Consider the following 22,964-nt stretch of genomic DNA (forward strand, 5'->3'; position numbering starts at 1 on the left):
AAAAAAAAGCCAAATTAGACAATCAAATTAAATGAAAAATGCTACATACGAGTATAAGTTTAGATTAGATGAAAATAAATAAGTTCATATCAGATCATAAAACTCAAAACTAAATTGAACTAAATTTAGCCTAACTCGAAAGTCGAAACAACTAATTACACAACCTTATCACCAATCTCACATTCCCACTTACCTTCCTTTGGCAAAGTTGGCTTGTGCACATTGGTTTGTGCAAATCCACAACAAAGTAGTAGTCTCTATGTTCCTTATTAATTGACATTGTTAAACGTGACTCACATGTCAATGCTTAAGTTTGACCTTCAATTTATATGATTAAATTTTAATAAAAAATATTAAAAAGTTGATAGTATAGAATTTTATACTACGTATTAATATCTATTTAACAATACATTTTATGAAAAATTTGTTTTCATTACGTACTTAAAAATATGGTCAAAGTTCGTATAAAGTCAAACGTGCCAATTAATTAGGAGTGAAGAAAGCATTCAATTTCTAATTTCACACCACAATACATCCTTTGAGACATGGGTGTACACTCGACCGCCAGCCCCGGAAAACAACCGTAACCGGCTTACCAGTAACCGGACTCGGAAATCATCCCCGGCAAACCGGACCCAAACAATTTGCTTTGGTACAACAAGTAACAAAAACAAACATGTCAAGCAATCAGTAGAGAGAGAAAACTTTTAAAATCCCAATTACCCTTCCAAATCTAATATTTCTGCTATCCAAAATCTACTGAGTCTTTTTTCTTTTCTTCTTCGTCCCTTTGGGCTGCAGCAATGGGGTCCAAGGAGTGGCAGGGGAAGGAAAATTCGAGCGACAGAAAAGGGCAAAAACGGAAATTAGACCAACAACAAGAAGAGAGAGAATCCGCCATTGTTACAGGTGAAGCTCTTCGTCGAGAGGTTTCAGCTCAGGTTGAGATTTTAAGCAACACCTATTCGTGGACTGAAGCCGATAGAGCCGCCGCTAAGCGTGCTACTCATCTTCTTGCAGAATTGGCGAAAAATGGTATGATTTTAACCTTGTTTGTTGAATAATTTGGGTTGAATTTGGGATTTTGTAGTAAATTAGGGGTTTTGATTTGTATGATCGATTGATTAGTGAAGTTTGTTGAATTTTTGTGGTTGTTGTAATAGAGGATGTCGCGAGTATAATTGTGGAAGGTGGAGCTGTTCCTTTATTGGTGAAGCATCTTCAGGCGCCGCCGTCGCCGGTTGAAGATGATGGGCTGAAGCCGTATGAGCATGAGGTTGAGAAAGCTAGTGCTTTTGCTCTTGGGCTTCTTGCTGTGAAGGTCAGTTCAGGTTTTTAATTTTAATTTCGATTTCGAATTTAATGAATGTTTGTTGTGAATTGCCAAATTGTAGCAATATTGATTTGTTATGAAGTGTACATGATACAATATTGTAAGTTATTAGGAGGTTTTTATGCATGACTTGAAAGAATTGATTATGTATTTATTTAATGCATGACTTGAAGGTCAGTGATTTTAAATTTTATTTACAATTTCGAATTTGGTGAATGTTTGTTGTGAATTGCCAAATTATAGCAATATTGATTTTCTATTTACTGGGTAGTGTACATAATGCAATATTGTAACTGTTAGAGATTTTAATGCATGACTTGAAAGAGTTGTTATGAAATTTTATTTTATGTATCTGTTTTGTGATGATTGAAAGGGGTAGACAAGCTAGTGTTTTGCTGTTGCCAAGGTTTGTCTATAATGGAAGTACTATAATGGATTTGTTCAATACCAAGTTAGTTGCGTTGTTTTTATGTTAAACAATTAGAACGATGCAGATTTACTACCTGTGCTTTTTGGTGAGGTATAGATGTTCAATATGCAAAGAGGTGGTAAGGTATATATAGCTGATAGTTCTTAGCAAGAGATGTTGGTGAACCATTTTAAGGATATTTGTAGGAGGAAACAAGTATTTGCTGTTGATTCTGACATATCATCTAAAGAAGGATTTGATTATCTTATTTTATTCTAGTATTCCACACTTTTGCTATGTGTACATTGGTTAACTTGCATGTGGACTAAAAAGTTCACGCAGGAGTGGCAATATTGATGTGAAATCAGTTGGCGACTCAAGATGTTTGCATCCAATTGAAGATCTAAATTTCATGAGATATTCTGCCTTGGTTTGGCGGATATTGATTCGACATGGTGCTATGTTACATCTGTAGCATCTCTTCTAGCAATATATGTGTGGGCTGGTGTGTAACTTATAGTATATATGTGTGGTTACTATTGTGTGACTTTTATGGCACCTCATATGAAGTACCTCATACTCTTGAATATTAAACTGCCTATCCATCTAGTTTTGCAGTCGATTGGTTGGAAGTGGTATGTTGTTTTGTTTATGCTTACAAAGCCTTGCTTATGTTTGTCACCCTTTGTATGATTCTGCTTGCAGCCAGAGCATCAACAATGCATTGTTGATGCTGGTGTCTTACCTCTCCTCGTAGATCTTTTGAAGAGGCACAAATGTGGCTTGAATTCTCGGGCTATTAATGGTGTCATTCGGAGAGCGGCTGATGCAATTACTAACCTTGCTCATGAGAATAGCAGCATCAAAACCTCTGTCAGGTTGGTTCAGATTAATTTTGCTGTATCTGAACTAGATAGTTGTTCAGTTTTTCTTGCTTGACTTTGGTTCCTGGATTTTATTCAGGACGGAAGGTGGTATTCCACCCCTAGTTGAACTACTTGAATTTAGTGATGCAAAGGTACAGAGGGCAGTGGCTGGGGCACTGCGCACTCTGGCTTTTAAAAATGATGAAAATAAGAAGCAGGTGATAGACCTTTCTGAAGCCAGCTTATCAGTTTATGTGTACTGTCCTTAATAACAATTCTTCAAGTTATTTAAGGGTTAACAGTTTAAATTTATGACCATACAGATTGTTGAATGTAATGCTCTTCCTTCTTTGATTCTGATGCTTAGATCTGAGGATTCTGCTATACATTATGAAGCGGTAATCTTTACTAAAGTTCATTTCAATGTAGTAGGATTTTAATGTGATGGGGGTGTCGAAGCCCCTATTTCCCTTAGTTTTAATTGACATAGATGAAGTTTCTTGCACATATGTATATCATGCAGTCTGTTTTTAATATTTTTCAGGTCGGTGTGCTTGGAAATTTGGTTCATTCGTCGCCCAACATAAAAAAAGATGTCCTGCATGCTGGAGCATTACAACCTGTTATCAGGCTACTCAGGTAATTTTGCAGTTATATCTTTGACGTACTTGTATGTATTTATCTCTTCTTTATAATTATGACATTAAATTTCTGGGCATTTCTATGTGGGTATTAGATATTTGTTTTTATTTGCTCGTTTGTCCTTGCAATGTTTAGAAATCCTTTTCCTTACTTCAAAATGACCTTGCAATCTGACATAACAGGAAATGTTTAGAAATCCTTGCAATTGTGGTCATTGCTGGGACTGTAATGAATTTCTTTTCAGATTTAATGGCAGATATTTTAATATATGTTGATACTGATGCATTTTAAACACTTCTTCTTTCTCATTTCTAAATACTGTTTATAACTGAGTAAATATTCTTGGTCAACAGTTCATGCTGCTCCGAGAGCCAGAGGGAAGCTGCTTTATTACTTGGACAATTTGCTGCAACCGATTCAGATTGCAAGGTCTTTCACAGAGCTATGTTCTTTTTTATTTGTTTTAAAATTTAGGAACATTCTTATCAGAAACTTGTCATATCTGCTTCATTTGTTCGTTACGAATTCTTACACCAGTACTAGTTTAGATTTGGAATTAGTTAGTTTCTCACTAGTGACTCAGGATGCAGATATTTTTGTTGGCAATCTGAGATATCTAGTAGAATATGGAATGAAATATTATCATTTATGGTTCTGTTGTTGTACCCCATTTTTCTGAAAGAGAACTAAAAGAGTTATTTAGAACAAAATTATTTAGCTTTGTTTATATACATTACTATGGCGTGAGTTTTGGGCTATTAACACTTAAGTCTCGTTATGTTTTGATGATTAAGGTGACTGGTTGAGGTATTAGAATGCTATGCTATCTGTGATACACTCATTTTTAATGCCTGAGAAAACTTTCTGATTAAAGCATCTTCATTATTGCCCTTACTAGAATGTACACATGCAGGGGTTTATTCCTTGCAACGAAATAATCATAGATATTTGTGCCAAAAAAAAAAAAAAACTTAGATATTTTGGTTCCTCAAAAAAAAAAAAAAAAAAAATAGTTATTGGAAAGTTTAGTGGAATAGGTAGTTGTTGGTATTTCTTATTTATATTATTTTTTTATTGAGTAGAATTAGAGGATTAAGAATTTGGAGAGGGGTTGTGGTTAAAATTTGCAAAATGACTCCTCAGTTATTATATAACATTGGTATGTTAAACCTCTCAATACTTAAGTTTCCCTGTTTATAAGAGCTCCCTGGCCAAATTAAGTACTAGATATTAGGTGTATAAATAGTTATAAATCTACACGCTTTCCCGAGTGTTTGAGACTATGATTCACGGACATGTCACTTTATCCAGCTGCATCTATGTTGACATGGCACGGCCTGGATGCTGAAATGGAACTTGATTTGGAACCTAGAGGATGAAAATGTTTGTGAGTCACTCTGCCATTGCTTGCAAGTCTGACACAAGCTGTCGAAGGTCTTGTTTTACTCTACCCTCTTCACTTGATCTTCTCCCTCCAATGCTTCGTTCTTCCCCTTCTTTTCAGTTCTTTTTTCCTCATATTCCTTTTCTTCTATTTTTCCTATTTGCTTTCTTTTTTATTCCGTCCTCCTTATTGGAAAAAGAGAGCGGATGTTGGGATTTGCTACTTGAGCTGATGGGAGAGCTGCAGAATATTCATAGCTCTTCAGTGATGAAAACTGGGGAGCTCGAAATGGTCTATATGGTTGATGCGGCTTGGTATTTAATGTAGGAAGGAGTATGATGGAGAGAGGTAGTGCTAAATACTATGTAGGATGGATCAGTAGGTGCTAGGGTCTTGTGGTTGACAAGTGGCTTATATTCTGTCTCGTCAATTCTGCTATCTCCTCTTCCCTTATTTTTTCACAGAATGAGAGAGCATGCTTTGATCATCAGACTTGAAATACGGATATGGGTCCTAGAGTCTGCTATAGGAAATTCTTAATTTCAAAAATGGGACACGGTTTTAAACAAATATAGTTATGGTCATGACATTTGGATCAGGACTTACATTTGCTATACATGTATAAATGACTGGATACAATTTTTAAGTTTCTATTTTTTGGCCAATATTGAAGTGTCGAAGTGTCCGCTTTTGTATGAAGTGGCAAGTATTTGACATAAATATTTGAAGTCAAATGAAGAGTAAGCATCATAGGGAGATTGTACTCTGTCGAGGAATGGGTTTTGGGAGCAAGCATTGAGGGCATGGTGCTACATCTTAGTGTGGTTGAGTTAAAGAGTTTTGGGTATAGGCGGGAGAAAATCAGATGGTCTGAGAGTATAGACTGTTGAGTGTTAGAAGGCTAGGATTTGAATGGAGGTCTGGAGATGGCTTCTAGATAGTCATTTGCTTCTCTCCTTTTGGATTTCTTCTCCTTTGTTAGGATGGAATTGGGGTAGGGTTGATGGTGATGAGGAGCCTATAAAATATTCTGATTTTCAAAAGCTTGTTAGAGCAACTCCAATAGTGAGATAGTAGCTTGCCTAATCACATCCTATTTACAAGTTACAGCATTTTGAAGCCAAATGGTAGTCTACAATGCCTTGTAGCTTCCATGTGTTATTTTATTTCCTATTCTTTTTTGGCTTTGTTTAGCTAATACATTGTCCTTTCCTATAGTAAGCTTGTAGCTACACTTTTCACATAAATTGCAAGCAGGACTTTTACTCCATGATTCGAGTTACTCTTAGAAATTAACAGCTTCTTGCACTTGTGCAATAGTTGTGATGCAGTTTGTAATTTGTGGGCCTTCATTGGTATATTCCTGATTTAAATGTAGTTGAGTGTTGATGAGGTTTTATATAAATCTATCAATCTATCTGTTATACCATTCTCTGATGTAAGCATTGAAATAGTTATTTTCTCACTAATTTCCTTCTTCTTGCATCGAATTTATCATAAATAATATTAGCTATGTTTGAACTTGATAAACTTCCTTATTTTTGTTTCTAGATTCACATTGTTCAGAGAGGTGCTGTTCCACCGTTAATTGAAATGCTTCAATCCCCTGATTTACAGCTGAGGGAAATGTCAGCCTTTGCTTTAGGGAGGCTAGCACAGGTTAATATTTACATGGTGTATACTTTGAATGAATCTTTATGTGCGGACGTGTCAGTTAATCATGCTTGAATTAAATCTCTGCTTTTTTATTTATTTATTATTTTTTTTTTATTGTTGTACATTTAGAATTATATCTTATAGTATTGCAAGTGATTGATAGATGCTATAGATGCTAGGATTAATTTGTATGGATGGGAAGTGCTTGTTTTCAAGTTAAATATATTTTAAGGATATGTGGAACAAGAATGTAAACGTTGGCATACAAATGATGTCTTATAAGTGCTCATTACCTTTTCTTCCCTTTGTTATTTGGGGATGGGGGTCGAGTATTGCAATAAGAAGAGTTTTACTCAAGTACTTTGTGTCTCTGAGGCCTGTGCCCATAGTGGCCACATGTGAATTGGACTAGTGTAGACTACTGTGATATATGAAGCTGGAAAAGTTGTTTAAAGCATGTAGCTAGTTGCTTGTCTGAGCTAGGTGTATGCTTCCCAACTTAGCTATTATGCTGGTTTGACATCTTATTAAAAAAGTATCTAGTTTGACCTTGTAAGCTCACCATCGCCGTTATACTATATAAAAAATTGCGTACATACTGCGTATTACCACTTTCATCTATGATAAACTGTTATTGTATTGTGAATGCATTTGAATTTCTTGGCACAAGGTATAAAATAAAATAAAGCACACATGCGTACGTGAATCTTTCATCTGGGGAATGCTTTGGTATATCATAATATGATGGATGTTTCTAATGTAAATTGATGTTTGGTCATGGACTTTCAAGTTACGCAGAATATGTTGCCTTCTTGATTCCATTAGAAATGGAAACAATGAAGGCATTTTGTTATTTTTAGAAGGATTTAGAATTTATTAGTTTACTAGAGAGCCTAATCGACGATTGGATTCTGGAAGAAAACTATTATTGCTATTCTTTGCTTAGCACTTTAGTTACTCTTACTATAACGCATACATATTTATGTTACTAATTTTAATACGATGTTGGTCTTTAGGGGCTGATATTCTTGAATGAATCTCTTTTGGGATAGGATGTCAGGTATATAGGAAGATAGATAATTGATTTTTTTTTTTATTTTTTTTTATTTTTTTTTTGAGTTAGGATGGGGGGTTTATAGGACTCTCATTTAGCCTTGTATTTCTGCCACTGTGTTTTCTCTCGCTCCCTTTTAGGGTCATATTGGTGTGTGTAACAAGGACATTGAAGAAGCTAATGACATATTTTTGTGGTCTAAGGTAGGTAAAGAGAAGACTTGTTGATTATATGTGTTTGTATATCTAAGGAAGAGGGAGGCCTGGTTTTTGGTAGTATGGCATCTAAAGTCTTCTTCTTGGTCAGAGAATTGTTGTGGCATTTACTGCAATGGTTTCGTGTAGCATAGTGTGATACAGAGGTATGGTTTTCAAAGGATTGGCAGGGATGTGCTAATTCCCTATGCAATCCCTTGGAATTATGTTTCATAGGTTTTGTAATTCTTCTTCCTTTAGGGTCAAGTACAAGGTGGGGTAGGGAGTGCATTGTATTTGGAGGAGCCTTTTAGTATCCATTCTCTTTCTCTCTAAAGATTGTGAGCTGCCTATTATAATACTCCAATTTCATTGTTTTGGGTGAACAAGGTACTAACATGTCTTAGAATTTTCATTGTTTGGAGGGACATTCATGATTGGGAGTTTGGGAAGCTTACTAACCTGTTGAGCTGGCTTGATTCTGTTTCTTTGTCGAAATTCCATGATTGAAGAGTGTGGTTGGCTGATTCCTCAGGGTCCTTTACTTGTCGTATCTTTTGTAGCAACCAAAAAAGCTCCAATTTCACAATTATTTCCTCTTTTCACCTTTCTATTTTGAAGGCCAAATTTTCAAATTAGGTGAAAGCTTTTGTTTGGGTTGCTAGTTTGGAGAAATTGAACACTTGAAATAATTTGCAGAGTTGGAGACCACACTTAGCTATGCCTGCTCACCCTGTGGCCTGTGTACTGTATTCCTTTCTAGGGAGGAGATAGTAAATTATTTATTGATGCATTCTCAGGTGGCAATGATTTCCTGGCAGAAACTATCAGTTAAGTAAGCCTTTGTTATAACGCTCCATTCACGGTTTTGGGTCATTGCACTTCTAATATATGAAGTTTGGAAGGTGCAAGGGGCAAAAATTTTTGGCTGGCCGTCTTCTTTGCTAATAATTGGGTTCTTTGGTTGGAAAGGAATGACAGTTTTTCTTTTTTTTTGTGGTTGGCAGTTTTCTATGGTGTCTATATGGAACTGAATTTCTGATTCAATGAGAGATTGGATTTTCTTTTTTTCCTTTTTTTTTTTTTTTCGTTGATGTTAATAGATTTTTTTATCCTCTTTGGCTCTTTTTTTTTTCACAATTCTTTTATCAACTTTGATGGATTTTTGTTTAAGAATAAGCCTATCTGTGGTATAACAGTAAGGAACCCATGCATGCTGACACTTCAGTTTATAATACATCATAACCTTGCCAGTTGCTATTATTCCCTCGACCTATCATGTAACGATTCATACAATATCAGAAAAACATCACAGATCACACTACCACCCATTTATGACATCTATTACTCTATACTAAAGCATAATCTTTTTTGGAGGGAATCTTCCCTCCTAAACTCTGCTTTATTTTATTTTATTTTTTTAGATTCTTACATAATTATTAATTTTCCTAGAAGCATTATTATCTAATTATATATTGTTATGCACATTTTTTACACACTTCAAATTAATTAATTAACAAACTTCATTATTTATTTATTTATGGGTTGACTATTGATTTACTTATATAGAGACTTCTATATTTCAATTACTATTCCGTATTAATTTAAAAAACCGAGCATGGCTCAGGCATTATCTAGTTTAATTAATGGCGAAAACTGTTCTACTCAGAAACCTTTTTGCCGAGTACTCTAGCTCTGCAATCATATAAGATTTATTCTCTCCTTTTTTTTTTTTTTTTAGTTCTAATTTTATTTGTAACTCTTTCTCTGGGCCATCTAGTGAGACATTCTTTGAATTTTATTTAGGAGTCAAATAATCAAGCCGGGATTTCTCACAGTGGTGGTTTAGTGCCCCTATTAAAGCTTCTGGATGCAAAAAATGGATCTCTTCAACATAATGCTGCTTTTGCCCTCTATGGTCTTGCAGATAACGAGGTATCTTCATCTATAATTTTGGATGCTCTGAGTTAAATCAATTGGAACTTATTGGTTTCTTGATTTTAACTTTCTTATCGGTTTAATATCACACCCGTGTTACTGAAATTTCCAGGATAATGTTGCTGATTTTGTAAAAGTTGGTGGTCTTCAAAAGTTGCAGGAAGGAGAGTTTATTGTTCAGGTTTGTTTTTTGCTGTAGTATATGACACTGCTTTCTGCTCTGTTGTATTTGCTATAGCTTACGGAAGGACTTAAGCAATAGGGTATTTGTGGGAGCTGTAACTATTCCCGTTTATTCTTGTATTGATGAATCTTTTATAAATGTTTTATGCCAAACATGTGCTTTCAGGCAACCAAAGATTGTGTAGCCAAGACACTGAAACGATTAGAGGAGAAAATACATGGCCGGGTTAGTATTATGAAGTTCTATTGTTTATATATTCCTTTAGTCAATCGATTTTGAAAGTGCTTATAGTCCAGTTATGGTTTTAAAGGTATTGACCCACTTATTGTACCTCATGCGCGTGGGAGAAAAATCTGTTCAAAGACAAGTAGCTTTGGCTCTTGCTCATCTGTGTTCTCCGGAAGACCAGAGATCAATCTTTATTGATAACAATGGTATGGCTTTTTCCATAGCTGTATGGTCTTAAATTATTCCTATTCAATTGACATTCATATTTTGCCGTCATTGACATAATGTTATTTTGCTAGGACTGGAACTACTTCTCGGGCTTCTCAAATCCACTAATACTAAGCAACAACATGATGGTGCTGTGGCCCTTTGTAAATTAGCAAGCAAAGCTATGACTCTTTCCCCCATTGATGCAGCTCCTCCTTCTCCCATATCACAGGTGACTTCCCCTTTATTCGATGCTCTATGTTTTGTGCTAAGTGATGATTGTACAATGGTATTTTCTTTGCTTAGATAATTTTCTTAGCTCTTTTAGTCAACTATTGTACGAGGACAGAACCCATTGAAGATTTTGCTGCTAATGCTGTTCTGTCATTGTTTCTTTTGTTTTAAACTCCATTGAAGATTCAAGCTCAGAGCACTCACAACCATGAGCAAAATATATGCTCATGGGCATTTCTTGTGAGCAAATATTTTGCTCATCACCCACAATGGTGAGCTAAACCAAAAATGCAAGAAAAAGCCCATGGGCAAAAATGAAAATGTCCATAGCATGGGCATTTCTTCTGATGAACAGTGATCTCGGTGGGGCCCACAAGCTGGAGGATAGCTGGAAAAAAAAAATACGGGTACTGTTCATGCCAGGCTGCCAGCGAGTAGGAGCGCGACACGTGGCATGTTCAGGGTGTTGGCCAATGACAAAATTAGCCGTTTTACAACGGTTATAATCTTCCCATTGCATTTTCTGAAAAATATTTTCAGTAAAAAAAAAAAAAAAAAATTACCAACGGTCATAAAATTAAATTCTCTATAAATAGACATGCATTTTGATATATTTTTATATATTTTCGAAATCACTTAAAATCCTCCACTTTTTTATTTTCTTAAGCATTTTAAATTTGTTGAAGAGCATTTTTGTTGCAACACACCCATATTGAGGTAAATTTTTTTTTTTTTTTATTATTTAAATAAAGTTATGTAATAAAATTAATATATATGTGATTTTTTGAAAAAAAAAATATTATGTAATTGCATTATGTAATTGAAAAAAAAATATATGTTGTTTAATTGCATTATGTAATTGAAGAAAGTTGTTGATATGTTCTCCATACATTACTAAATTTGTAGTAAAAAAAGTGTTGCATTTATTGGTTACTTTTTTTTTTTTTTTGTAATATTAAGTTATGTATTAAAATTAGTATATGTGTGTTTTTTTGAAAAAAAAAATATTATATGCCATGTTTACTTAATTGAAAAACCCAATTGAAGAAATTTGTTGATATTTTCTCCATACATTACTAAATTTGTAGTAAAAAAAGTGTTGCATTTATTTGATATATTTGCTTTTTTTTCTAATATATAAATTTAGTTATGTATTAAAATTATTATATGTGTGTTTTTTTGAAAAAAAAAAAATATAAAACCATGTTGTTTAATTGCATTATGTAATTGAAGAAAGTTGTTGATATTTTCTCCATACATTACTAAATTTGTAGTTGCAAAAGTGTTGCATTTATTGGTTACTTTTTTTTTTTCTAATATATAAATTTAGTTATGTATTAAAATTAGTATATGTGTGTTTTCTCCATACATTACTAAATTCAAACATTACTAAATTCGTAGTTAATAAAGTCTTCCAATTATTGGTTAATTTTTTTTTTAATATATAAATTTAGTTATGTATTAAAATTAGTATATATGTGATTATGTGAAAAAAAAAAATTATCTTTTGTAAAAAATTAGTAAATTTTAGTACAAATATTTATCTTTTGTTTTGTGATGCAGAATCTTTTAATGGATCCAAACAACCCAAATTTCCGCCAACAATTTTCTGGTTTTAGTGATGATTTGCTAACTAATCCCGAGTTTCAATTGTTCTTGCAAAGAATGGGCAATACGTCTTTGCAACCATCTCCACAGTATCAGACACCCACTCAGTTTCCCCTACGAAACCATGTTATTGAAGAATGTACACCTGAAACTGTACATGATAGCAACACACAATTCAATGAGAGCGAAGAGGACAGCGTACCAGAGACGCCGCAATATCCTCCACCAGTTCCCGAACTGAAATCCAACCAGGTTGTTGCACGAGCGACTCGAATTTGGTCAGTTGCGGAAGATGAAACTCTGATTGGGTTGTACTTGGAGATCAGTGAGAATGCTATTAAAGGCACGAGCCAGAAAGCAACTTCCCTTTGGCGCGATGTACACGCAGCATATCAACTTGCTCATGCGGAGAAGCCGCATATACTTCCACCAAGACCTATGAAGAGTCTGACGTCGCACTGGAGAAGGTTGGCAGCAGACACACTACAGTGGATATCTTGCTATGATGAAGCAGGTAGACTTCCGGAGGGAGGGAGTGGTTACAACGAAGCTGACCGTATAAAAAGTGCGTCGAAGCTTTTCCATCTCGCCCAAGGTCGTAATTTCGCTTTTCCTCACGCTGTTGAAATGCTTAATAGAGATCCAAAGTGGAGGCCAAAGCTGAGATGGTCCTTGTCAAAGGAGGAAAGAAAAGCTGTTCGTGATGTTGAGGAGCAAGGTAGTGCTGGAAGTGGGAAGAGGTCCAGAGATGATGGAGGGGATGAAACCCCTACGGATGGTTTTTCATCTGGAGGAATACAACGACCCGAAGGTGTGAAGAAAGCAAAGGCCAAGCGTAAAGGGAAAGAAGTAGCTTCGGACAGTGGTTCGTCTGAGCTTAGCGAACGAATGAAGGAATTGGCAACAATTCGCGAGAGGGAGGCCATTCTGAAGGAAGAGCGGATCAAAATTGAAAGGGAGAAGGAACAGAGGAAAAGGGAGGAACTTGACATTCATAAGATGAAAACCTGGTTTGATATGGTGCAAGCTATGAAGAATTCGCCTACTCCACTCACTCCTGAAGAAGAGTCGTACAAGAATTTCTTACTGGGTAAATTACAGGGCTTATAAGCATGTTTGGTTGTAGTAGGTGTACGCTTGTATTAGTTAAGTTTTTAATTATGCGCAATGTAGTCTTTTATGTTTAACATGTATTAGTGGTGTGTTTAATTTCACTGTCATATGTAAACTTGTATTCTGATTTTCCAATATTGAATGACAAGTTGTTTAACAAGTTGATTTCAGTTGTCATTGTTACCGACATAGTTGCATTCAATTGTTGTCATTGGGTAGTCACTTTTTTTCTGATTTCACTTTAACTTTGGGTCATTCATGGCAACAAAATTGCAATAACTCTTTATCATTCAGTAGTCACATTTTTGTCATTGTGTAGTCACATGTTTCTGAATTAACTTTGTCAGTATGCTTTAACTTTAGGTCATTCATACCGACATGGTGTAGTCACTTTTGTTCTGAATACACTTTGTCAAGATTTGTCATTGTCAACTAGCATAGTATACCTATTCCGTGGCTGAAAATTTGAATGCTTTAGTTGGTGTGGTCATTCAGATTTGTAACCACATATTCATTTGATTTATTTGCTATATATAGTAGGCATGGCACATATCCACAACCACACCAATTAAGAAAATTATAATATTAATACATGATGTATTCCAGACCATCATCAAGTTCAAGTTCAAGTTCATCTTCTTCCAATAATGAAGAATATGATCAACTCGTTGATGAACTCTTCACATACCAACCCACATCTTTCCTCATGCCCCAAACACAATCCCAACGTACTTCAAAATCACGTAGAGGGGGTACGAACAGAAGAGATTGGGAAATGGGACATGCCAGGCTGTTCAATGATTATTTTTCCGATAATCCTGTGTACAATACCACCCAATTTAGAAGAAGATTTCGTATGCAACGACCTTTGTTTTTACGTATAATGAACAAGGTCGTTGAAGGTGATGTTTACTTCCAGCAGCGTAGGGATGCAACTGGAAAGTTAGGCATATCACCTCTGCAAAAATGTACAGCCGCGATACGAATGTTAGCCTATGGCATGGCTGCAGACGCTGTTGATGAATACGTTCGAATCAGTCAGTCAACCGCTCGAGTTGCCCTACAACGTTTTTGTGCCGGGGTCATTGACCAGTTCGGAACCGAGTACATGCGAAACCCTACAACTGATGAATTGGCCCGGATACTGCATCAAAATGAACTGCGTGGTTTTCCAGGCATGATAGGCAGCATTGATTGCATGCATTGGGAATGGAAGAACTGTCCAACGGCTTGGAAAGCGCAGTACGCCGGTAGGAACAAGAAAGCAACGCTAATACTGGAAGCCGTTGCGGATCAGGATTTATGGATATGGCATTCCTTCTTTGGTATTCCCGGATCTTGTAATGATCTTAATGTGTTGTACCGTTCACCAGTGTTCGATGAGGTTCTGCATGGTTGAGCTCCTCCGGTAAATTTTACGGTTAACGGCCATGAATACAACATGGCTTATTATTTAGCCGACGGCATTTATCCGAAGTGGGCAACTTTTGTTCAGGGTATCACATTCCCTCAACTGGCCAAAGATAAAATGTTCGCTGACCACCAGGCTGCCGCTCGAAAGGACGTTGAAAGAGCTTTCGGTGTGTTGCAAGCTCGATTTGCAATAATACGAAAACCGTCGCTGGCGTACGATGAGGACATACTGCGGGACATAATGAAACATGTATCATTATGCACAACATGATTGTTGAAGATGAGCGCCACAACTACACTCGAGCCGAAGTTCTAAGAGCCTTCTACGAAGAAGATCAACAAGAATCAACATCTACAACGCCACCGTTTGAATTCAACGTAGGCCGACCTACCAACTTTGATTTCAACGCATTTCTACAGCGAAAAGCTTCCCTCCGTGACAGAGAAATTCATCTATCTCTGAAACGTGATTTAGTCGAACATATTTGGCAACACTACGGGCCACGTAATTAGGGAGAAATTAGCACGACTTAAATAAAGCCAAGTACTATGGCGTAGCTACTTTTACTTGTTGTGTTTATTTTATTTCTAAGTTTAATTACGCATGACGTTGCAAATGTAATTGGTTTCTAGTATTGTACCGCTTTTAAAATAAATAAAAACATTTAAGAAATTTTGAGCTTTTTTAAATTTTTTTTTTATATAACGTACTTAATTTTACGACAAATTTTAACGATAAAAAGGACAAAAATAAAAAAAATAAGTTACACAAATTTTAACTAGTTTTTATTTATTTGGAGTAACATTGTTAAAATATAAATGAAATAAATAAATAAAGAAGTGTTGTGTAGGAGAGAGAAAGTAATGGTGGGGTATTGAAAAAGTAAGAGAGAGAGAGTGGTGGGTGGGCAATTTTTTTGCTCACCATTGGGAGAGAATATGTGAAAAAATTTGCCCATGAGCAAAACTTATTTCTTGAGAGAGAAAGTGGGTAGAGAGAGAGTGGGTGAGCATTTTTTTTGCTCACCATTGAGAGTGGTCTCATATTCAATGAAAATATCTACAACTAGAACTTTTTTCAAAAAAAAAATCTATAAGTAGAATGAAATACATCAAACTTTCTAAGATTAGACTTATTTAGGTTGAATTCATGTTCTTAGTTATTTTGATTTTGTGTTCTATAAATAGTACTCCCCCGTTCCTTTTTAAAGGTTACATTTGGGTTTTCTCATGGGTATTAGGAAAAATGCTTTGGGAGTAGGTAAAATGGGAATATTTGTTTTGGGAGTAGATTAATTATTTTGGTAAATGGGAATATTTGCTTTGGGAGTAGGTAAATATTTTGGTAAATAGGAATTTTTGCTTTAGGAGTAGGTAAATATTTTGGTAAATGGGAATAGTTGCATGGAAGTAGGTTAGTACAATATGAGGGTATGTGTGTAAAAATATTATTGGAATTAGAAAAGTAACCAAAAAAAAGGAAACACCCAAAATAGAAACGTACCATAGAAAAGGAACGGAGGGAGTATTATATTGTTCTAGATAGTTTTATGTTCTACATCTTAAATTTTATTGTTTAGAAAGAAAAAGGAAGATACCCATCTTTGCAATAATGATCAACATTAACAAGAATGATTCATATACTTCTAAAATTAATATTATGAGAAACAAATACTTCGTATAAAGTTTTTAAAACAGAAAACACACTCAGCTCACCTTAAGACTTGCAATAAACTTTTGATACATTCTAAGTAATTTTGAGTACATGTTCGATAATATAAGTTTGTGGTAAAAATTGCTGCATATGTTCATAAACTTTATTTTAAAGTTATAAAGACTAAAAGGTTGATTACATTTATAAATACAACATACAAGAAGTTCATAAAATATTACTCCAGTGTTTTGAAATTAGGGAAAAGGCTAAAATTTAGAACACTCTTATTTCTTAAGGCGTGTTTTAGATTACTCTAGACTTTATTATTAGAATTTTGACTTCAAGTTCTAATTATCAAAGCATGTTGCTCTAAAAAATGTTTCATGTGTTCTAAATACTTGATGGTAGTTTTTTTTTGAAAATTAGGTGATGTCGATGTTAAATGCTGTGTGTCCTATATGAAGTTCTTGAAATTCTTATTACTTTGCAGTTGGGGGTTCTCATAAATAGCATTTGATTTTGCAGGTTTACTTAGGCGAGCAGTATGTAAATAATGCGACACTCTCAGATGTTACTTTTCTAGTTCAAGGTTCAAAGTGCATCTATCTTGCTTGTTTATAATATTTATTATTTGTTTGTTCTGAGATTAATTTTCTGAACACAATTGCACAAGTTCTAAATAGCATTACCTCAAATTTCAGGCAAACGGTTCTTTGCTCATCGAATCTGCCTTCTTGCTTCATCTGATGCATTCTGTGCAATGTTTGATGGTGGTTATCGGGTGAGTTTTACTTGTTTAGTTAGATGAGTTAGGCCTTTTGCCTCCTCTTATTTGCTTAGTTCGCTTATGTATAGTTATGAGCTATATGTTTGTTTAAGAGAAATACCAATTTTTTATTGTTATCTATAATGGAGGGTGTTTAAGGAAGACCATATAATATGCTGTGTGCAGACCATAATAATCTAATGTGAAAGACAAAATACTATAGTGGGGGATGGATGGAGAGGGTGCAATTTGGGCTTAAAGAAGAAATAATTTCTAGGAACACAAGCTTGCTCAAATTACTAGGAACATGGCACAGGACGGTCTTCTCAACTAGTCCTGAAGATAACTAGCCTCATTCATCATGTGTTCTAGCAAGAAACATTAGCTTCTATGTTTTTTCCCCCCTTATTTTTAAAGCTGTGGAACTATGGTATTTTTATATAGAACAGACTGCTGTGCACTCATTTATATGCATGGAAATTTTCTAATAAGACTTATGCTGTTATCACTGTGATACAGGAAAAGGATGCCAGAGATATACAGATTCCTAACATCAGATTGGAGATTTTTGAGTTGATGATGAGGTTATTTAAATATGCATTCGTGTAGCAATTTCTGTTGAAGATTTGTAAACTTAGCAATAGAATTCATGTGTCTTTCTATTTCTGTCATTTTGTTGCAGATTTATATATACTGGATCACTAGACATAAAACCAGACATTGCAAAAGATCTCCTTAGGGCTGCAGATCAGTATCTTTTAGAGGGGTTAAAACGCCTTTGTGAATATACCATAGCTCAGGTGAGCTGACATGATTTATCATTCATTTCTTTGATATATTTTTCTAATATTGGATGATGACATATAATGAATTATTGGTTTTTGTAATATATGAAGGATATATCCTTGGAGAATGTGTCAAGCATGTACGAGCTTTCTGAGGCATTTCATGCTGTGTCATTGAGGCAGGCTAGCATCCTTTTCATCTTGGAGCAGTATGATAAATTGATTGATAGACCAGGGTATGTAGTTTCTCTAATATCTTTTGTTATCTTTACTAGCTGACTATTCCCTCTATCCCTAAATCCGAGCCCCATTTCTCCTGGGCACACAATAAAGGAGAGAGGTTGTAGTGGGTTATTGTTGATTTGTTAAATATAGTTGAATATAAAAAGAAGGTAATGTGAACAGTATATTATTTTTAGAGGAGGTAAGAGATCTTATATTTGGGGTAGAAGGGTTTTGTTGATTAAAAGTGAATCATTGATGAACCCTTCCCAAATGAGAATGGTTTTGTTGATTAAAAGTGAATCATTGATGAACCCTTCCCAAATGAGAATTGAGTCTCTACTTGGGGATGAGAATTTTGGGAGAGATGGGGCTTTTATCTATGGGCGGAGGAAGTTTTTTTTTCCTTCTGCGAGGTGAGAATTTAAAACAGGGTGTTTCAGGTATTCGGGTATAAATCTAAAACCTATTTAATTTTGTGCAGTTGAAATTACATGGTGAAGCTTGTTATGTTTATTATTATTTGCAAAATCTGCTTGTTAGGGTGATTATCAAATAGAGTATCATTTTTATGTGCATTTATGATTTACTTCGGGCTTGCACAAAAAAGATTGGAAACTTGATGATTTAATTTAAACATGTGACTTTTATTGAGAATAATAAGAAGTGCAAAGTCTGCATCCTTAGAAAGCTAAATTTTCAACATCATTGTCTAAACTTTGATTGGAAACTGAAGACGCTTGAAGTTTACTACTGAAAGGTTGAATGTCCAAAGCCATTAAGGGAGAATTGCCAAACTGATAAAGTAATAGTAGCCGCGTGCAAGTTAGCAAAATTCTAGATGTCTAACATGAGGTGAATGATATATCTGTTTTGTTTGTCTGGCAAGTACTACCAACATCAGAGACAAGGGGGTTACCGGGTTAGTTGTCATGTGAGTCTTCCAAGTAAAGGAGCTAATACTCCCTCCAACTCTAATAGATTGCCCAGTTCCCCTTTAACATTGTTAAAATTGTAATGAGTGGGTAGATAATTTTGTCCTTTTATATCTAAAATAAAAATGGGGGCAATCTTTTAGGGACAAACCAAAAAGGAAAATGGGGAAGGAGTATGTGCTTATGAAGTTATGATTGCTTCTGCTTCTTAGCAATTTTTTATTCTTTTCTCAAGTATATAATTGGTAACGATGCTTGAGTAAGTAATATGTAGAATACTTGACTGACCTCGCTGTGGAATTGTGCAGGCATTCATCTCTTATGCAGCATATTTTGCCAGAAATTAGAAACTATTTTCTCAGATTACTCACCAAACCCAGTGCTCTGAACTAGTGACTTAAAGCTACCAGTTTTTATTTTTTTATCCTCGATCTTAGAACTGGTCTGGTTGAAGCAGCAAATCACTGACAAGCAGACATGACTCAAAGGTCTCTTATGCCTTACATTTCTAAACTCCCAGCCTCCCACATATCTTTCGCTTGCTGCTTGATGAGTTTTAGCCACCTTGCCTTTTTTTTTTAATTAATCTTTAACACTGTATCCTCACGAAGGCAAATCTCTGAAGCAATAATGTATCAAGCATATGTGAAGTCTGATTTGGTTTCCGCAGGAGCAGATTTAGGATATAGTGTGCATGCCAACGCATCAGGCTCAAACCGACCTCACTGGGAAAGCGTTTAAACGTCCTTCAAAGCAACTAAGGTGACTACTGTTGAAACACTTGAAACAAATTATCAAAATTGAAAATGATGCTGTAAGAATTAGTGATGTTGACTAATTATAATTACCTAAAAAATGCGTCTGATTTACAGAGCATCTGGAAAGATTACATATTACTGTAAGCATAGAATCTTAGCCTGTCTATATTTTCTCCTTTCGCTTGTGTAATTGTAAGGGAATGTAATTATGTTGTTCATGACTTCATAAGCTGGTGATTTTAGGTGCTTGTGTAATTAGGATGTTGTAGCTGCTCTTATTTTAACTAGTTTCGTAATGAATGACGTGTCTATAACAAGCATTCATTCCACGTAATATAAAGATTTCGCAAATCGAGCAGGTCAGGTCGAGTCATGAACTCATGATCTTGGTTACAGGTTATTTTGAACCATACAAGTAGGTGTATCTAGTTGCTTCTACTCAGGTTAATCTGTCAATGAATGGTTTAACAGAATTGAGTCATTCGTCAGCTGGAATTTGGTTTTATACTTTTATCAACAATGTATTATTCTGAACTTTTTTTTTTTTTTTTTTTTCTTTTGTTTTTTTTTTCTCCTCCCGAGGGAAAACGATTGGATACTTAAGTGTGAAGTAAAACTTAATTGCAGGTCGACTATAGAGAACATGTCACTATATAGTTTATACAATTTCATTTCATACAACAGTTTTATTAATGGTACGATTTGGATTTAATTAATATTGGGAATTGGGAAAAGTAATTGATGGCTTAGATTTTCTCGTAGAATTTTAGTTTTTTGAATGAAACTTTAAAAGTCAAATTTGTGATCTTTCCACCAATCATTACGTGAAACGTAATATTATTTCAGGTCTGGTTTGAAATGGTCAATTTTGTGACTTTAACCTTCTACCATGTCTTATAAGTCCTGATAGACTGCACCTCTTTATCTTAGAATACTTATTGTTGATGCAAATCTCTCATTTTCTGAAGTTTCATCACTTCTCAAACACTGTACTCTTATTCATTTATGATGAACTCTACATCAGAAGAGGTAAAAGTAGAGCTTCCGGGGTTCGTCCGAGTCTATAAAGATGGCTCAGTTGAGAGGCTTTTTGGTTCACCACTAGGACCTCCCACTCTTGAAGACCCAAAAACCGGTGTCTCTTCAAAAGACGTCACAATCTCCAGTGACAAAAATCTTTCAGCTAGGCTTTATCTGCCCAAACTCGCCTCAAACAACCACCCCATCTTAGTTTACTTTCACGGTGGTGGCTTTTGTGTTGAATCTGCTTTCTCTCTTCCCCACCAGCGTTACATGAACATCCTTGCCTCACAAGGCGGAGTGGTGATTGTTTCAGTTGAGTATAGGCTTGCACCCGAGCACCCTCTTCCCACTGCCTATGAAGACTGTTGGACTTCCCTTAACTGGGTTGCGTCGCTTCAAGACCCGTGGTTGGCAAGCCATGGAAGTCTTGATGCACTCTTTATTGGGGGTGACAGTTCTGGAGCCAACATAGCCCACAACCTAGCCATGAGGGCAGGTACTGAGAGTTTAGACAATGGGGTTAAGATCCTAGGAGCATTTATATCGCATTCACACTTAATGGATGACCCAAGTTCGTCAAATTTGGATGTTCAGATGGGTTATAAAGTATGGAACTTTGTGTATCCTGATGCGCCTGGTGGTTCAAATAGCCATATGATTAATCCAATGGCTGATGGTGCTCCGAGCTTGGCGCAGCTTGGGTGCTCTAGGGTGCTTGTGATAGTTGCTGAAAAGGAAGGGCAGAGGGATACTGAGATTAGATACTATAACGCTGTCAGAAACAGTGGATTTCAAGGGAGTGTGGAGTTGTTTGAGACCAAAGGAGAAGGCCATTGCTTTCATATTTTTAGCCCGGATTCGGAGAATGCAAAGCTGCTGTTCCAACGCCTTACTTCTTTCCTTCATAAGTGATCATTGTAGTTGATGTGGATTTGAGTAGCTTTAGTCAAGACTCGATGTCGATATCATGGTTTGAGTTCAAAGAGTTGTACTATGGGATAGGTGTGTTCACATGCTATATTGATTATGCTATAGTTTTTTTACTTCTTTGATGCTTGTATTGTCAATATCGTGATTTTGATGTGAGGGTTTTATCGTAATGCTTGGCAGGCGAGAAAGCTACTAGAATAAGACATGAATTTTAATGTTTCACTATGAATCTTACATGATTTTTACTTTACGGATTGGATTTTATGAGGAGAGAGGGTTGGATTTAGGTGTTTGTTTTCCTAGGTGATTTAGGGGTGTTTGACAATTGGCTTTTTGCCTATCTTTTGGCTTTTGGCTTTTGTCTATTTGATTTGGTCAAACAGTCAAAAAATATGTTTAATAGTTGACTTTTTTGTTGGCTTTTAAACTGACTTTTTCACCAAAAGCCACAAGCTAATAGAAGTAGCTTTTTCTATTGGCTTTTGGCTTGTTGGCCACTTTATCACTAATAAACAGCTAACAACCATTGATAATTTTACCAAACACTTTTGTAAACAGCCGGCTTAAACAACTAACTTAAAAAGCCAATCCATACAGCTAATACTTCCACCTAGTCAAACAAAACAAGCCAACAACCAACCGCCGATTGTCAAATAACCCCTTAAAAATCTTCATTAGATTATGGTATGGTTTATTTTTTGTACATAAAGGGGTTTGAAGTGTTGTTTTATAAAAGTGTGATTGAGATTAATAAAACTTAAGAGTTTGTGATGAATCTTATGGGAGTATGTAAGATGGTTATTTGTCCAAACACACCAACCTAACACATCTAGTTTGTTGATTGTTTGATGTGTTTTATCAAAGAATATTTATAAAGTGTTAACGATCGGTACACATTAAAAAATTCCAAAATATTTTTTCATATTTTGTGAAACTTGATTGTTCTTACAAAATTATATCACAGATTATACTTATATATTACTAAAGAATCTCTTAAACACTAGTATTTATAATTTAGTTATAACTTTCATTTTAATTTCATGAAGGCAATTTTCAAAATGGTCCCCAATTTGAGACGCCTGTTCTCAAAAGCTGGTTGGGTGACCAAGGTATCGCACACCACTTTGCATCAGTCGGCCGTCCACAAGCAAACGGCCAAGTAGAAGCCTTTAATAAAATCATCTCAGACGGTCTCAAGAAAAAGATTGAACGAGCAGGCGGCCTATGGGCGGATGAACTACCACATGTTCTCTGGGCCATTAGGACGACTGAAAAAGGGGCGACTGGAGAGACTCCATTCCTCCTAACCTATGGTGCGGAAGCTGTTCTCCCAATCGAACACTACGAGCCGACTCTTCGAGTAATGTTATACGACGAAGAGGCGAACTGGGAATCCATGCGCCTGGCATTGGACTCACTCCCAGAAAG

The 22,964-nt window shown here is 35.6% G+C and overlaps 2 protein-coding genes across 3 annotated transcripts; both read left to right on the forward strand.

The window, feature by feature from the left end:
- The first annotated feature begins 515 nt into the window (after positions 1-515).
- On the forward strand, positions 516-19,900 carry LOC110685252 (ARM REPEAT PROTEIN INTERACTING WITH ABF2-like). 2 transcript variants are annotated; one of them, XM_021861757.1, is made up of 19 exons: positions 522-1,035; positions 1,164-1,321; positions 2,448-2,620; positions 2,706-2,826; positions 2,932-3,006; positions 3,153-3,247; positions 3,604-3,679; positions 6,186-6,293; positions 9,345-9,473; positions 9,589-9,657; positions 9,826-9,885; positions 9,971-10,094; positions 10,188-10,327; positions 16,643-16,706; positions 16,819-16,898; positions 17,403-17,467; positions 17,566-17,683; positions 17,780-17,904; positions 19,134-19,900. In XM_021861757.1, the coding sequence occupies exons 1-19, from the start codon at positions 804-806 to the stop codon at positions 19,216-19,218; spliced, it is 2,097 nt and encodes a 698-aa protein (XP_021717449.1). In that variant the 5' UTR covers positions 522-803; the 3' UTR covers positions 19,219-19,900. The 2 variants fall into 2 exon arrangements, with proteins under 2 accessions (XP_021717444.1, XP_021717449.1); XM_021861752.1 differs by lacking the exons at positions 16,643-16,706; positions 16,819-16,898; positions 17,403-17,467; ... (1 more) ...; positions 17,780-17,904; positions 19,134-19,900 and adding an exon at positions 11,893-13,220 and having other exon boundaries at positions 516-1,035.
- A 552-nt stretch (positions 19,901-20,452) lies between these two features.
- Positions 20,453-21,936, forward strand: LOC110685266 (2-hydroxyisoflavanone dehydratase-like). The gene has a single exon (XM_021861765.1). It carries the CDS (start codon positions 20,589-20,591, stop codon positions 21,516-21,518), a length of 930 nt encoding a protein of 309 aa, XP_021717457.1. The 5' UTR covers positions 20,453-20,588; the 3' UTR covers positions 21,519-21,936.
- Positions 21,937-22,964: the final 1,028 nt, after the last annotated feature.

Source organism: Chenopodium quinoa, unplaced genomic scaffold (genome assembly GCF_001683475.1).
Source record: "Chenopodium quinoa cultivar QQ74 unplaced genomic scaffold, ASM168347v1, whole genome shotgun sequence".
Taxonomy (NCBI): Eukaryota; Viridiplantae; Streptophyta; class Magnoliopsida; order Caryophyllales; family Amaranthaceae; genus Chenopodium; species Chenopodium quinoa.

Bases quoted from the DNA above. Each gene is read 5' to 3' on its own strand.
- LOC110685266 (XM_021861765.1), top strand. From the start codon at position 20,589: ATGATGAACTCTACATCAGAAGAGGTAAAAGTAGAGCTTCCGGGGTTC.
- LOC110685252 (XM_021861752.1), top strand. From the start codon at position 804: ATGGGGTCCAAGGAGTGGCAGGGGAAGGAAAATTCGAGCGACAGAAAA. The intron at 1,322-2,447 runs GTCAGTTCAGGT...TTCTGCTTGCAG, and splicing joins TTGGGCTTCTTGCTGTGAAG to CCAGAGCATCAACAATGCAT. The intron at 9,886-9,970 runs GTTAGTATTATG...ATGGTTTTAAAG, and splicing joins AGGAGAAAATACATGGCCGG to GTATTGACCCACTTATTGTA.